The sequence below is a fragment of the Mixophyes fleayi genome, chromosome 4 (assembly GCF_038048845.1).
Source record: "Mixophyes fleayi isolate aMixFle1 chromosome 4, aMixFle1.hap1, whole genome shotgun sequence".
NCBI classification, from domain to species: Eukaryota; Metazoa; Chordata; class Amphibia; order Anura; family Limnodynastidae; genus Mixophyes; species Mixophyes fleayi.
The window spans coordinates 4,820,334-4,836,315 of record NC_134405.1 but is presented as its reverse complement, the minus strand read 5'-3'; the positions used below and the strand labels follow the sequence as shown (position 1 = coordinate 4,836,315).

At 47.6% G+C, this 15,982-nt stretch overlaps 1 protein-coding gene across 3 annotated transcripts; it reads left to right on the top strand.

Moving 5' to 3' along the window:
* On the top strand, window positions 1–13,416 carry LOC142150971 (TSC22 domain family protein 4-like). Of its 3 annotated transcripts, none has more exons than XM_075206184.1 (5): window positions 1–77; window positions 6,102–6,524; window positions 7,594–7,739; window positions 10,508–10,556; window positions 11,895–13,416. In XM_075206184.1, the coding sequence occupies exons 2-5, from the start codon at window positions 6,114–6,116 to the stop codon at window positions 12,081–12,083; spliced, it is 795 nt and encodes a 264-aa protein (XP_075062285.1). In that variant the 5' UTR covers window positions 1–77; window positions 6,102–6,113; the 3' UTR covers window positions 12,084–13,416. The 3 variants fall into 3 exon arrangements, with proteins under 3 accessions (XP_075062285.1, XP_075062284.1, XP_075062283.1); XM_075206183.1 differs by lacking the exon at window positions 1–77 and adding an exon at window positions 173–237; XM_075206182.1 differs by lacking the exon at window positions 1–77 and adding an exon at window positions 916–992.
* The last annotated feature ends 2,566 nt before the right edge of the window (window positions 13,417–15,982 follow it).

Here is a 15,982-nt window from a genome sequence, read left to right as displayed (position 1 = left end):
GCCGGGGAAGCAGCTGACATACACCCTCTACTTCTGCTTTACAGTGAAGAAAGCTGTATCCATTCCCCACCACCCAGGTTATAACACTGGACGTTAGCCAGCACAGTGTGGGCAATGTTAGAATTATGTACTGTGTGTGGCAGCACTAGGGGGAAGGGTTAAAAGACAGGCATGTCCCTGACTGCCTGCCAATATATACAGTGACACGGAAGAGGAGAGACTGAGAGAGACAATGGGGTGAGCGGGGGAGAGAGACAGATAGGAGAGAGAGAGACACAGACAGAGAGAGTGACAGAGAGACATGGAGAGAGAGATAGGAAAAGAGAAATAGACATACAAAGAGAGAGAGAGACAGACAGACACAAAGAGAGAGAGAGAGACAGACACAAAGAGAGAGAGACAAGAAGAGAGGGAGAGAGAGAGAGCAAGAGAGGGAGAGAATAGAGTGGGGGGGGGGGCGAGGAGGGGGAGTGAGACAGGCAAAGAGACAGACTGGTAGAGAAATAGAAAAGAGAGAGAGGGGAGGAAAAGAGGAAGAGAGAGATAGGAATAGTGAGAGAGGAAGAGAGCCTAAGATGAGACAGAGAGACAGGAATAAGGAGAGAGGGGGAGAGACCGAGAGGGATGTATAGAGAGCAAGAGAGGTGTAGAGAGAGATGCAGATAGAGACATACAGAGAGACAGGAGGAGGAGACAGAGATGAGATAAAGAGAATGAGACAGTGATAGGAAGAGTGCGAGAGAAAGAGAGACGGTTTGAGAGAAAGTTTGGGGAGAGTAAGAGAGTGTAAGTGACAGTGTAGGTGAGTGAGGAAGAGACAGTGAGCAGAATACAGCAGTCTGCAAGGAGGACAGAGAGAGAAGTGTGTGATAGAGACAGCCAGAAAGGAGGGGGGAAGACACAGCAAAGGGGAGGAGAGAGAGAGGGAGAAGGAAGCACTGGTGGGGGGAGACAGAAGAGGAAGGACTTCCTGACACGGAGATGTCAACAGGGTGAGTGTCTCAGCAGGAGCTTGATGGGGACACAAAGTATCATGTGATAGGAGTCTCCAGGGGAGCAGGAGCATGAGGGGGATACAAAGTATCATCTGATAGGAGTCTCCAGAGCTGTAGGAGTATGAGGGGGATACAAAGTATCATCTGATAGGAGTCTCCAGGGGAGCAGGAGCATGAGGGGGATACAAAGTATCATCTGATAGGAGTCTCCAGAGCTGTAGGAGTATGAGGGGGATACAAAGTATAATCTGATAGGAGTCTCCAGGGGAGCAGGAGCATGAGGGGGATACAAAGTATCATGTGATAGGAGTCTCCAGAGCTGTAGGAGTATGAGGGGGATACAAAGTATCATCTGATAGGAGTCTCCAGGGGAGCAGGAGCATGAGGGGGGCACAAAGTATCATCTGATAGGAGTCTCCAGGGCTGTAGGAGCTTGAGGGGGGGACACAAAGTATCATGTGATAGGAGTCTCCAGGGCTGCCGAAGCATGAGGGGGATACAAAGTATTATGTGATAGGGGGGGATGGTATCAGGTCCCTGTCACTAGCAGGTAAGCTCTCTCCCTCTATAGTGTCATGTTCCCTATACAGTGTACTGTGGTGTACAGAGATAGCGGTGTAGTGACAGTAGTGTAGGACACACTAGTGTAGTACCGCAGTGTATTGACACAGTTGTGTAGTAGTGTAGAGACATAGCAGTGTAGTAACAGAGCAGTGAAGAAATATAGTGACAAAGCAGTTTAGTGACACAGTGGAGTACTGATAGAGCGGTGTAGTGAGACAGCTGTGTAGTAGTGTAGATATATAGTAGTGCAGTGACATAGGATTGTAGTAGTGTAGTGACATAGGAGTGTAATGACACAGTGGCGTAGTGATAGAGCGGTGTAGTGACACAGTGGCGTAGTGATAGAGCGGTGTAGTGACACAGCGGTGTAGAAGTGTAGTCACACAGCAGTGTAGTGAGAGGGCAGTGTAGTAGTGTAGTGACACAGTAGTGTAGTGAGAGGGCAGTGTAGTAGTTTAGTGACACAGCAGTGTAGTGAGAGGGCAGTGTAGTAGTGTAGTCACACAGCAGTGTAGTGAAAGAGCAGTGTAGTAGTATAGTGACACAGCAGTGTAGTGACACAGTAGTGTAGTGAAAGAGCAGTGTAGTAGTGTAGTGACAGAGCAGTGTAGTCACACAGCAGTGTAGTAGTGTAGTGACACAGCAGTGTAGTGACAGAGCAGTGTAGTAGTGTAGTGACAGAGCAGTATAGTAGTGTAGTCACACAGCAGTGTAGTGAGAGGGCAGTGTAGTAGTGTAGTGACACAGCAGTGTAGTGACAGAGCAGTGTAGTCACACAGCAGTGTAGTAGTGTAGTGACAGAGCAGTGTAGTCACACAGCAGTGTAGTAGTGTAGTGACACAGCAGTGTAGAGACAGAGCAGTGTAGTAGTGTAGTCACACAGCAGTGTAGTGAAAGAGCAGTGTAGTATTATAGCGACAGAGCAGTGTAGTAGTGTAGTGACACATACGTGTAGTGACACAGCAGTGTAGTGACACAGCAGTGTAGTAGTGTAGTGACACAGTAGTGTAGTCACACAGCAGTGTAGTGAGAGGGCAGTGTAGTAGTGTAGTGACACAGCAGTGTAGTGACAGAGCAGTGTAGCGACACAGCAGTGTAGTGACAGAGCAGTGTAGTAGTGTAGTGACAGAGCAGTGTAGTCACACAGCAGTGTAGTAGTGTAGTGACAGAGCAGTGTAGTAGTGTAGTCACACAGCAGTGTAGTGACAGAGCAGTGTAGTAGTGTAGTCACACAGGAGTGTAGTGAGAGGGCAGTGTAGTAGTGTAGTCACACAGCAGTGTAGTGAGAGGGCAGTGTAGTAGTGTAGTCACACAGCAGTGTAGTGACAGAGCAGTGTAGTAGTGAAGTCACACAGCAGTGTAGTGAAAGAGCAGTGTAGTAGTGTAGTCACACAGCAGTGAAGTGAGAGGGCAGTGTAGTAGTGTAGTCACACAGCAGTGTAGTGACAGAGCAGTGTAGTAGTATAGTGACAGAGTAGTGTAGTAGTGTAGTCACAAAGTAGTGTAGTGACAGAGCAGTGTAGTAGTGTAGTGACAGAGTAGTGTAGTAGTGTAGTCACACAGCAGTGTAGTGAGAGGGCAGTGTAGTAGTGTAGTCACACAGCAGTGTAGTGACAGAGCAGTGTAGTAGTGTAGTCACACAGCAGTGTAGTGACAGAGCAGTGTAGTAGTGTAGTCACACAGGAGTGTAGTGAGAGGGCAGTGTAGTAGTGTAGTCACACAGCAGTGTAGTGAGAGGGCAGTGTAGTAGTGTAGTCACACAGCAGTGTAGTGACAGAGCAGTGTAGTAGTGAAGTCACACAGCAGTGTAGTGACAGAGCAGTGTAGTAGTGTAGTCACACAGCAGTGAAGTGAGAGGGCAGTGTAGTAGTGTAGTCACACAGCAGTGTAGTGACAGAGCAGTGTAGTAGTATAGTGACAGAGCAGTGTAGTAGTGTAGTCACACAGCAGTGTAGTGACAGAGCAGTGTAGTAGTGTAGTGACAGAGTAGTGTAGTAGTGTAGTCACAAAGTAATGTAGTGACAGAGCAGTGTAGTGACAGAGCAGTGTAGTAGTGTAGTCACACAGCAGTGTAGTGAGAGGGCAGTGTAGTAGTGTAGTCACACAGCAGTGTAGTGACAGAGTAGTGTAGTAGTGTAGTGACAGAGTAGTGTAGTCACACAGCAGTGTAGTGAGAGGGCAGTGTAGTAGTGTAGTCACACAGCAGTGTAGTGACAGAGCAGTGTAGTAGTGTAGTGACAGATTAGTGTAGTAGTGTAGTCACACAGCAGTGTAGTGACAGAGCAGTGTAGTAGTGTAGTGACAGAGTAGTGTAGTAGTGTAGTCACACAGCAGTGTAGTGACAGAGCAGTGTTATAGTGTAGTGACAGAGCAGTTTAGTAGTGTAGTCACACAGCAGTGTAGTGACACAATAGTGTAGTGACACAGTAGTGTAGTGAGAGGGCAGTGTAGTAGTATAGTCACACAGCAGTGTAGTGAGAGGGCAGTGTAGTAGTGTAGTCACACAGCAGTGTAGTGACAGAGCAGTGTAGTCACACAGCAGTTTAGTAGTGTAGTGACAGATCAGTGTAGTAGTGTAGTGACACAGTAGTGTAGTCACACAGCAGTGTACAGACAGAGCAGTGTAGTAGTGTAGTGACAGAGTAGTGTAGTCACACAGCAGTGTAGTAACAGAGCAGTGTAGTAGTGTAGTGACACAGCAGTGTAGTCACACAGCAGTGTAGTGACAGAGCAGTGTAGTCACACAGCAATGTAGTGACAGAGCAGTGTAGTAGTGTAGTGACAGAGTAGTGTAGTAGTGTAGTCACACAGCAGTGTACAGACAGAGCAGTGTAGTAGTGTAGTGACAGAGTAGTGTAGTCACACAGCAGTGTAGAGACAGAGCAGTGTAGTAGTGTAGTCACACAGCAGTGTAGTGACAGAGCAGTGTAGTCACACAGCAATGTAGTGACAGAGCAGTGTAGTAGTGTAGTGACAGAGTAGTGTAGTAGTGTAGTGACAGAGCAGTGTAGTCACACAGCAGTGTAGTAACAGAGCAGTGTAGTAGTGTAGTGACACAGCAGTGTAGTCACACATCAGTGTAGTGACAGAGCAGTGTAGTGACAGAGCAGTGTAGTAGTGTATCGACAGAGCAGTGCAGTAGTGTAGTGACAGAGCAGTGTAGTGACAGAGCAGTGTAGTCACACAGTAGTGTAGTGACAGAGCAGTGTAGTAGTGTAGTGACACAGCAGTGTAGTGACAGAGCTATGTAGTGACAGAGCAGTGTAGTGACAGAGCAGTGTAGTCACACAGTAGTGTAGTCACACAGCAGTGTAGTGACAGAGCAGTGTAGTAGTGTAGTTACACATTAGTGTAGTGACAGAGCTATGTAGTGACAGAGCAGTGTAGTGACAGAGCAGTGTAGTCACACAGCAGTGTAGTGACAGAGCAGTGTAGTGACAGAGCTATGTAGTGACAGAGCAGTGTAGTGGCAGAGCAGTGTAGTCACACAGTAGTGTAGTGACAGAGCAGTGAAGTAGTGTAGTGACAACAGCAGTGTAGTAGTGTAGTGACAGAGCAGTGTAGTCACACAGCAGTGTAGTAGTGTAGTGACACAGCAGTGTAGTGACAGAGCTATGTAGTGACAGAGCAGTGTAGTGACAGAGCAGTGTAGTCACACAGCAGTGTAGTGACAGAGCAGTGTAGTGACAGAGCTATGTAGTGACAGAGCAGTGTAGTCACACAGTAGTGTAGTCACACAGCAGTGTAGTGACAGAGCTATGTAGTGACAGAGCAGTGTAGTGGCAGAGCAGTGTAGTCACACAGTAGTGTAGTGACAGAGCAGTGAAGTAGTGTAGTGACACAGCAGTGTAGTAGTGTAGTGACAGAGCAGTGTAGTCACACAGCAGTGTAGTAGTGTAGTGACACAGCAGTGTAGTGACAGAGCTATGTAGTGACAGAGCAGTGTAGTGACAGAGCAGTGTAGTCACACAGCAGTGTAGTGACAGAGCAGTGTAGTGACAGAGCTATGTAGTGACAGAGCAGTGTAGTCACACAGTAGTGTAGTCACACAGCAGTGTAGTGACAGAGTAGTGTAGTAGTGTAGTGACACAGCAGTGTAGTTACAGAGCTATGTAGTGACAGAGCAGTGTAGTGACAGAGCTATGTAGTGACAGAGCAGTGTAGTGACAGAGCAGTGTAGCAGTGTAGTCACACAGTAGTGTAGTGACAGAGCAGTGTAGTAGTGTAGTGACACAGCAGTGTAGTAGTGTAGTGACAGAGCAGTGTAGTGACAGAGCTATGTAGTAACAGAGCAGTGTAGTGACAGAGCAGTGTAGTCACACAGTAGTGTAGTGACAGAGCAGTGTAGTGACACAGTAGTGTAGTAGTGTAGTAGTGTAGTGACAGAGCAGTGTAGTCACACAGTAGTGTAGTAGTATAGTGACACAGCAGTGTAGTGACACAGCAGTGTAGTAGTGTGGTGACAGAGCAGTGTAGTCACACAGCAGTGTAGCAGAGCAGTGACATAGAGAACCGGTGACCTCCTGTTTCTCTCTCCCTCAGGAACGCCCCACCATGAGTCTGGGGAAGAAGCGGAGTGGCTTCCAGATCACCAGTGTGACCAGTGACTACCAGCCGTCCTCACCACTCTCCCCAATCTCTGTGGAGCGCTCTCCGTCACCCCCCAATGGCCCTCGCTCACCGCCCACCTCTCGCTTTCGGCTGGTACGTCTGGATCAGGCCCCTCTGGGGGGAGGACGGAGGTATCAGAAGGGGCGATGGACGTGTGTAGACTTTTACCAGCTGGAGGTGGGAGCCCAGCATAGGGCCGGCGCAGGACACTCCTTGGATTCTGGGCTCCCCCGAGCGTCTCCAGCCACACCCTTACTGCTGTCACCTGGGGCTGGGACAAAGGGCCAGCCGGGCCCTAGGTCATATGGGGTCCCTGTACTCGGGGCTGCGACAGAGAGAGAGACAACAGCTCTGGTGAGTAACTCATCCTTGTAGTACTTTATTTATATAATTATGTCACCCTGCAGGAGGAGGGACAGACTCATAGCTCCCTTCTGTCTGTGTCACCCTGCAGGGGGAGGGACAGACTCATAGCTCCCTTCTGTCTGTGTCACCCTGCAGGGGGAGGGACAGACTCATAGCTCCCTTCTGTCTGTGTCACCCTGGAGGGGGAGGGACAGACTCATAGCTCCCTTCTGTCTGTCATTGTAGCACCCTGCAGGGGGAGGGACAGACTCATAGCTCCCTTCTGTCTGTGTCACCCTGCAGGGGGAGGGACAGACTCATAGCTCCCTTCTGTCTGTGCCACCCTGCAGGGGGAGGGACAGACTCATAGCTCCCTTCTGTCTGTGTCACCCTGCAGGGGGAGGGACAGACTCTGTGCCATTAGTAGGGCAGAATTTTATAAAAGGGCATCAATATGGGTCATATACAACATTTTTAGATTTATACATATTTGGACTCCGATCGCAGAACGATCTACTCGCCCATTGTGGATACTGTAAATGTGTCTATCAGTGAACCAAACTTGACCTCCCCCAATTCATTCATCATAACGTCTCCATTGTTAAAATCATTCCAGCAACATTTCTGTTGATTGAGCAATGAGTGATATATTTGTCTTTATTAGATACTTGTGTTGCTCTCAGGCTCCTTGGGTATATCCCAAGCACCCATAACAACACAGCCACCAGCCCTTAGCGTCATGTAGGATGCTGGGATCCACTATACATCTTGTGCCGCAGCAAGAACCTACTTTATGTGGGCACAATACGAGGTGCATGGTGCCGAGACCCCGCATTCATCCAGCTCTACCCCACAGATAATAAACGGGCATGTCTGTCTAATAACAGGTGTGTGACATCCCAATATATGGCCCTGTACACCCGCATTACTGTATGTGGGATTATATATAACTGCAAAATGTAAACTGTACATTTTTCACGATTCATCATCATCAATTTATTTATATAGCACCACTAATTCCGCAGCGCTGTACAGAGAACTCATTCACATGATTGTGTTTTGTGTTGTTCCTGGGCAGCGGTCTCCTCCACCCCGTCCAGCGTCACCACGCTCCTCTGTGCAGAGCGAAACGCGCCCCAGCCGCCCGGTCTCCGATGTCTTCAATGAACGCCTTTTACTGGCTCAGTCTGTCTTCCGCATGGGAGATGAGATGGAGAATGACAGGTAAGTGGCCAGTGTGGACACTAAATACACCTCACCAGTTGTACAAATTCAGAGCCAGCTCCTCCGACACACACTGTATATCCAGCACCCGCTCCCCCGACACACTATAAATCCAGAGCCCGCTCCCCCGACACACTATAAATCCAGAGCCCGCTCCCACGACACACTATAAATCCAGAGCCTGCTCCCCCGCAAAATTATAAATCCAGAGCCAGCTCCCCCAACATACTATAAATCCAGAGCCCACTCCCCCGTCATACTATAAATCCAGAGCCCGCTCTCCGACACACTATAAATCCAGAGCCTGCTCCCCCGCAAAATTATAAATCCAGAGCCAGCTACCCCGACACATAATAAATACAGAGCCTGCTTCCCCGACAAATTATAAATCCAGAGCCCGCTCCCCCGACACACTATAAATCCAGAGCCCGCTCCCCCGTCATACTATAAATCCAGAGCCCGCTCCCCCGTCATACTATAAATCCAGAGCCCGCTCTCCGACACACTATAAATCCAGAGCCCGCTCCACCACAAAATATAAATCCAGAGCCTGCTCCACCAACATACTATGAATCCAGAGCCCGCTCCCCTGACCCACTATAAATCCAGAGCCCGCTCCTCCGATGCTATAAATCCAGAGCCCGCTCCCCTGACATACTACAAATCCAGAGCCCGCTCCCCCAACATACTATAAATCCAGAGCCCGCTCCCCCAACATACTATAAATCCAGAGCCCGCTCCCCCGACACACTATAAATCCAGAGCCCGCTCCCCGACATACTATAAATCCAGAGCACGCTCCCCCAACACATTATAAATCCAGAGCACACTCCCCCGACACACTATAAATCCAGAGCACGCTCCACCGACACACTATAAGTCCAGAGCACGCTCCACCGACACACTATAAGTCCAGAGCACGCTAGCCCAACACATTATAAATCCAGAGCCCGCTCCCCCGTCATACTATAAATCCAGAGCCCGCTCCCCCGAAAAATTATAAATCCAGAGCCAGCTCCCCCGAAAAATTATAAATCCAGAGCCTGCTCCCCCGAAAAATTATAAATCCAGAGCCTGCTCCCCCGAAAAATTATAAATCCAGAGCCTGCTCCCCCGACACACTATAAATCCAGAGCCTGCTCCCCCGACATACTAGGAAGGAGCATTTCTATGCGTACATATAACCAATGTAATAAGAAGATGTAACACATGAATGTATAATAAAGAATAAAGATGACACACGCTGGGGGTCAGCTCTCTCTGCGTCTCCCCCCGGCAGACAAGAGACAGCTCTCAGACAGCTCATCACTGGAATGTTCCCGGGAATTTCACAGACAGACACAAACCCTGATGGCCAAGGAGGCCCGGAACACAGCACATGTATACTGTTAAGCCACATTAAAACCACCTGCATAACATTGTATATGTCCCCTCGTGCTGCCTAAACTGCTCTGACCCGTCGAGGCATGGGCTCCACAAGACCTCTGAAGGTGTCCTGTGGTATCTGGCACCAAGACGTTAGCAGCAGCTCCTTTAAGTCCTGTAAGTTGTGACCTGAAGCCTCCATGGCTCGTTTTTCCAGCACATCCCACAGATGCTCGATCAGATTGATATCTGGGGAATTTGGAGGCCAAGTCAACACCTTTATCTATTTGTCATGTTCCTCAAACCATTCCTGAACAACTCCTGCAGTGTGACAGGGCGCATTATCCTGCTGAAAGAGGCCACTGCCATCAGGGAATACTGTTACCATGAAGGGGTGTACTTGGTTTACAACACTGTTTAGATGGTGGTTGGTGTCAAAGTAACATCCACATGAATCCCAACAGAACATTGCCCAGAGCATCACACTGCCTCTGCCGGCTGCCTTCTTCCCACAGTGCATCCTGATGCCATCTCTTCTCCAGGTAAACGACACACACGCACCCGGTCGTCCACATGATGTAAAAGAAAACGTGATTCGTCTGCCAAGGACACCTATTCCATTGCTCCCTGGTCCAGTTCTTGCGCTCACGTGCCCATTGTAGGCTCTTTCAGTGGTGGACAGGGGTCAGCATGGGCACTGTGTGTTCCGACACCTTTCTATCATACCCAGCATTAACTGTTTCAGCAGTTTGTGCTACAGTAGCTCTTCTGTGGGATTGGACCAGACGGGCGCCTTCACTCCCCACACGCATCAAGGAGCCTTGGGTGCCCATGACCCTGTTGCTGGTTCACAGGTTGTCCTTCCTTGGACCACTACTGGTAGGTACTAACCACTGCATACCAGGAACACCCCACAAGACCGGCCGTTTTGGAGATTCTCTGGCCCAGCCGTCTAGTCATCACAATTTGGCCCTTGTCACAGTCGCTCAGATCCTTACACTTGCCCGTTTTTCTGCTTCCAACACATCAACTTCAAGAACTGACTGTTCACTTGCTGCCTAATATATCCCCCCCCCTGACAGGTGTCATTGTAACCAGATAATCAGTGTTATTCACTTGTCAGGGGTTTTAGTGTTGTGGCTGATTGGTGTACACAGGACCACTGGGAAATAACACAGTAATACAACCAAACACACAAAGGGGTGTCCTGCCAGGAACAGCAGTCCATCAATGTACACAACACCACTTAGATTGTAAGCTCATTGGGACAGGGCCATCTTTACCTGTTTGTATTATGGTTCCCTCAATGTATAGCTCCATGTAATGTCTCAGTGCTAAGATAGGATAATAATATTACTGCTGATACTTATCCTGATCTCTCTCTGCTTCCTCGTCCTCAACAGTTCTAATAACAGTATGGAGGCCATAGACAACAAGATAGAGCAGGCTATGGTGAGTGCTTCGTTCTGTACTGACCTCACACACTGCTGTCACTACACCTCCATTGTGTCTCTACTATTCCTGTACTGACCTCACACACACACACACACACAACTCTGTCACTACACCTCCATTGTGTCTCTGCTATTCCTGTACTGACTTCACACACACACTACTGTCACTACACCTCCATCCTGTCCTGTATCTCTCTACTATTCCTGTACTGACCTCACACACAGCTCTGTCACTACACCTTCATCCTGTCCTGTATCTCTCTACTATTCCTGTACTGACCTCACACACACAACTCTGTCACTACACCTCCATCCTGTCCTGTATCTCTATTATTCCTGTACTGACCTCACACACAGCTCTGTCACTACACCTCCATCCTATCCTGTATCTCTCTACTATTCCTGTACTGACCTCACACACTGCCCCGTCACTACACCTCCATCCTGTCCTGTATCTCTCTACTATTCCTGTACTGACCTCACACACACACAGCTCTGTCACTACACCTCCATCATGTCCTGTATCTCTCTACTATTCCTGTACTGACCTCACACACTGCCCTGTCACTACATCTCCACCCTGCACTGTGTCTCTGCTATTCCTGTACTGACCTCACACACACACAGCTCTGTCACTACACCTCCATCCTGTCCTGTATCTCTCTAATATTCCTGTACTGACCTCACATACTGTCCTGTCACTACATCTCCACCCTGCACTGTGTCTCTGCTATTCCTGTACTGACCTCACACACACAGCTCTGTCACTACACCTCCACCCTCTACCGTATCTCTCTACTATTCCTGTACTGACCCCACACACACACACACACACACACAGCTCTGTCACTACACCTCCATCCTGTCCTGTAGCTCTCTACTATTCCTGTGCTGACCTCACACGCACAGCTCTGTCACTACACCTCCATCCTGTCCTGTATCTCTCTACGATTCCTGTGCTGACCTCACACGCACAGCTCTGTCACTACACCTCCATCCTGTCCTGTATCTCTCTACTATTCCTGTACTGACCTCACACACACACACAGCTCTGTCACTACACCTCCATCCTGTCCTGTATCTCTCTACTATTCCTGTACTGACCTCACACACACTTCTGTCACTACACCTCCATCCTGTCCTGTATCTCTCTACTATTCCTGTATTGACCTCACACACACACAGCTCTGTCACTACACCTCCATCCTGTCCTGTATCTCTCTACTATTCCTGTACTGACCTCACACACAGCTCTGTCACTACAGCTCCTCTGACTCTCTACTATTCTTAAGCTGATAAGAACAGTGTAATCTATACTTATTTTCTTTCCGCTCAGGACCTAGTAAAAACCCACCTCCTCTTTGCTGTCCGTGAGGAAGTAGAGACTTTAAGGGAACATATTAAAGACCTGACAGAAAGGAACAGTCTCCTGGAGCATGAGAACAATCTCTTGCGGACTCTCGCTACTCCGCAGCAGCTGTCTGAAATGAACGCACGCATTCAGGCGACCAAGAAAGGTGTGTGACCACCACACACCCCACAAGAGAGTTTGGCTGCGGCCGTGAATCCTCTGCGGATTACTTGTGAGGAGAGATTTGTCCGGGTGGAGAATGAGGAGAGCGGGGGCACCAAGCAATGACCCCTCTAAGTCCCTCTTACACGGGACTCTACATACTAGGGTCAGCTACGAGTAAGAGTATATGACCCAGGGAGTCATCTCCGTCCTGCAACGGGTGATTGTCTTACAAAATTCTGCCAAAAAAAGGAGCCCCTTAATGCTGCCAATTTAAAGGGTAACTCCACCCTAAACATAACATCTTATGTTCTTAGAAGATTACTTACCCGGGATCCAGTTCTCATCCAGTCTGATTGGTTCCCCAATTTCAGGAGCTCACTCGCTGTAGGTTTGCAGGAGCGAGGAGGGCGAAGCAGACATTGGGAGACGGGGATATCCCCTTCCTGCCAGACATCGTGTGGACCACCAAGGACAACAAACCAGCAGTCCCAGGTGAGCCCGTCAGTCATTCGGCTCCCAACTGTCCTGATTTGCGGACCTCAAAAGGGGTAGAGCTTGCACAAAAGTGGGTGGAGCTTCTTCTGAACGTGGGCATGTTTGGACGGATCAGAATTGTGACTTACGTTTAGTCGCATTGGGGGATACGATTTGGGAAACTACAGATTATTTGAACCCTGGAACCCAGATAAGTAATCTTCTCACAATTATTTTAGGATAATCCATGCCAAACTGATTTTTCAATCTCCGCCAGAGATATCCTTTAAGTGTACCTACTGCCTTGACGAAATAGCGGCGGCCATTTTGTGGCATGAACCAATATTTCTCAGGATACAGCCCATCAATTCACTAGGAAGCAGCGATGCCGTGGAGGCTTGAGGCGATTTCGTCAATGGCTCCTAACAATCTGGTAGGCCGCATTCTCAGGAGCATTGGTCCCGGCCACAAAATGACTGCCTCCACTGTGCGCAGTTTAACGGTTTGACTGAATAATGAATTAACACTGTTCATAAGCTACGTCGATGATGCGACATGGACGGAAAGAGATAGCCGTCCGTTCTGTCTTCACGCTTGTTCCTCCGAGTACTGCCGCAACTAGTTCTGTGACCAGAGACGCAACACGACACTTTCGCGCCACAAGTGCCTAACGGATGGGGAGATTTATTTAGGGGACTGGTGGTGTATTAAAGGGAACGCTAATGGGGTAATATAATGGTACAATAGGTTTACTAATAGGGGCTGCTTACTCCTGGCTTACACTCCTGTACGTCTCATGGAGCTGCCATGAGACTGAATGTGTGAATCAACATTAACTGTACTGATAAATAAAACTATTTTTCTACCACTTTCTCACCCCTTTCTTGTTTCTGGCGGCATTATATCCGACCGTTAGCGGCGTACTATACGCCATCGACGCTCAGACCTCCTAAAAAGCAAGTTACCTCTAAGAGACACTGAAAACATAAACATATATGGTAAATTCCCCATCCCCTGATAGAACTTGTGATGTTTGACATTGTATTTGCAGCAGAATGTAAGCTATTACTCTCTGTTATCAGCTATCTCAGCAAAATGTGAATAGAGGTTGCAATACCACCTCTACCCTGCAGATGGTGCTGCTCGGAATCTAAAATCACAATTTAGAAAACACCACCTGCTAGCTATAAAGCAACATTACATACATGCCATGTCACGTAATCACTTACAATATGTTTCCCTTACCTGATCTATTTTTCCTTTTCACGTGTCATATCTTCTTTGAGAGCATTCGTTTTTTTTGGCACCTTCTAAATGTTATCGACTTCACGGTCTATGCAGAACGTTGTCTGCATAGAGAAAAGCAATCCTACAACAGATATCATTTTTGAAAGCCTTACACGTGCTCACCCTACCCCCACACACCACAATATATCTATGCTGTGTTCTCTAGGATTAGGGATAACATCTCGAGGGCACCCAGCCTAGATCCCCACGGTTATCACAGACTTTCTGGGGGTTTCGGTTGCTCAGTATTTGATATTTTCCTTGAAAATGTTTGTGCTGGGCCCTATTTAAATATAATGTCCAACATGACATTACTGAATGCTCTTCTGCAGTGCATTAGGTGTACAGAGGTAGTGGGTTATGGAAAGATCACCTCCTCCTCCCTATATCTCCCGTGTACTCTCTCCATTGTCCAGTATAACAGGTGGGCACAGGGATGTCTGTATGTACTTACACTGTTCAGCATTTTATTTATTTATTGTCCCCTATATAATTTGATAAGGTGCTGCAGACAGCGATCCTTCCCCAGGATAAGGTTCTGCCCCTCCAAGGGCTAACCTCCGACTAACCTACGCACTACTATCTGGTACCACATAAAGGTGGTGGGCATTATGATTTTGACTCTAGACGCGGTACCACAAGCACAATTTCACACACACACTTTTCCAAATGCACTACTCTGTGGAATAGATCTTTCAGGCACCTCCAGAGATCCATTTGACCGGGTAGTTGCCTCACTGGTGTATAGATTAGTCATAGATCCATAGAATTTGACGGCATATAAGAACCACTTGCTCCATCTAGGCTAGTTTGCCCATTTTTTATCTTATGGTAACCACAAACCCTATTTAATTCTTATTTCTATTTAAGGATATCTTTAAGTCTATCCCAAGCGTGTTTAGATTGCTCTACCACCTCTGATGGGAGGATATTCCACTTATCCACTACCCTTTCTGTGAAGTAGTTTTTCCTCACATTTCCTCTGAACCTACTTCCCCCCAGTGTCAGTACATGTCCTCGTGTCCTAATACTTCTCTTCCTTTGTAGAATGTTTCCCTCCTGCACCTTGTTATAACCCTGGATATATATGAAAGTTTCTATCATGTCCCCCCGTTACCTTCTCTGCTCCAAACTATACATAGTAAGATGTTTTAGTCTTTCCGGGTAAGTGTTGTGCTGTAGGCCATGCACCATTTTAGTTGCCCTTCTTTGTACAGTCTGTAATGTATTTATATCCTTCTGGAGATATGGCCTCCAGAACCGAACACAGTATTCTAGATGAGGCCGTACCAATGACCTATACAGTGGTATTATTACTTTTTTCTTTCTGCTACTGATTTCTCTTCCTATACAACCAAGCATCTGATTTGCCTCCTCATTGCTTTGTTATATTGCTTACCTGCCTTTACATCACCTGAAATAGTGACTCCTAGATCCCTTTCCTCTTCAGTAGTTTCCATTATTATGCCATTAATACTATATTTAGCCTTTGGGTTTTGAGACCCAAGTGCATTTTTGGCATTAAACTGTAGTTTAATGACATAGTCCTATTGGACTGTAGGGAAACCATTCTCATTTCCGGTTTGGCAGACGGTTACTTTGGAGTCCATCCTACACTGAAGGTCATCGATCATGTTGAGTATCTGACTAGTCGAGGTCCAGGCTGACCATACCACGGCGGTGGCTTATATGAAAAATAAGGGGGAATTTGTACTCCCCAGACCATGAGAGAAGCATCTTGCATCCTGCAGTGTGAGGAACATTTCATACCAAACAATCTCAGCAAACCAGATACTGTGACAAGGACTTCCTGATCCATCAGCACCTGGACCCTCCTTCCTGAGGTTTTTCAAGACCTTGTGAAGATCTTCCAAATTAGACCTATTGACCTGGCAATGAAATTGCAAGTTCGCCTCTACAGTCATGTCCAAAAGTTTTGAGAATGACACAAATATTATTTTCCACTAAGTCTACTGCCTCAGTTTTTATGATGGCAATTTGCATATACTCCAGAATGTAATGAAGAGTGATCAGATGAATTGCAATTAATTTAATAGTCCCTCTTTGCCGTGACAATGAATTTTATCCCAAAAACAACATTTCCACTGCATTTCAGCCCTGCCACAAAAGGACCAGCTGACATCAGT

What these genes read in the sequence shown, in the direction of transcription:
- LOC142150971 (XM_075206184.1), top strand. Translation starts at nt 6,114, where the DNA reads ATGAGTCTGGGGAAGAAGCGGAGTGGCTTCCAGATCACCAGTGTGACC. An exon ending in AGAGAGAGACAACAGCTCTG is followed by an intron (nt 6,525 to 7,593) that starts GTGAGTAACTCA and finishes GTTCCTGGGCAG; the next exon opens with CGGTCTCCTCCACCCCGTCC. An exon ending in GATGAGATGGAGAATGACAG is followed by an intron (nt 7,740 to 10,507) that starts GTAAGTGGCCAG and finishes CGTCCTCAACAG; the next exon opens with TTCTAATAACAGTATGGAGG.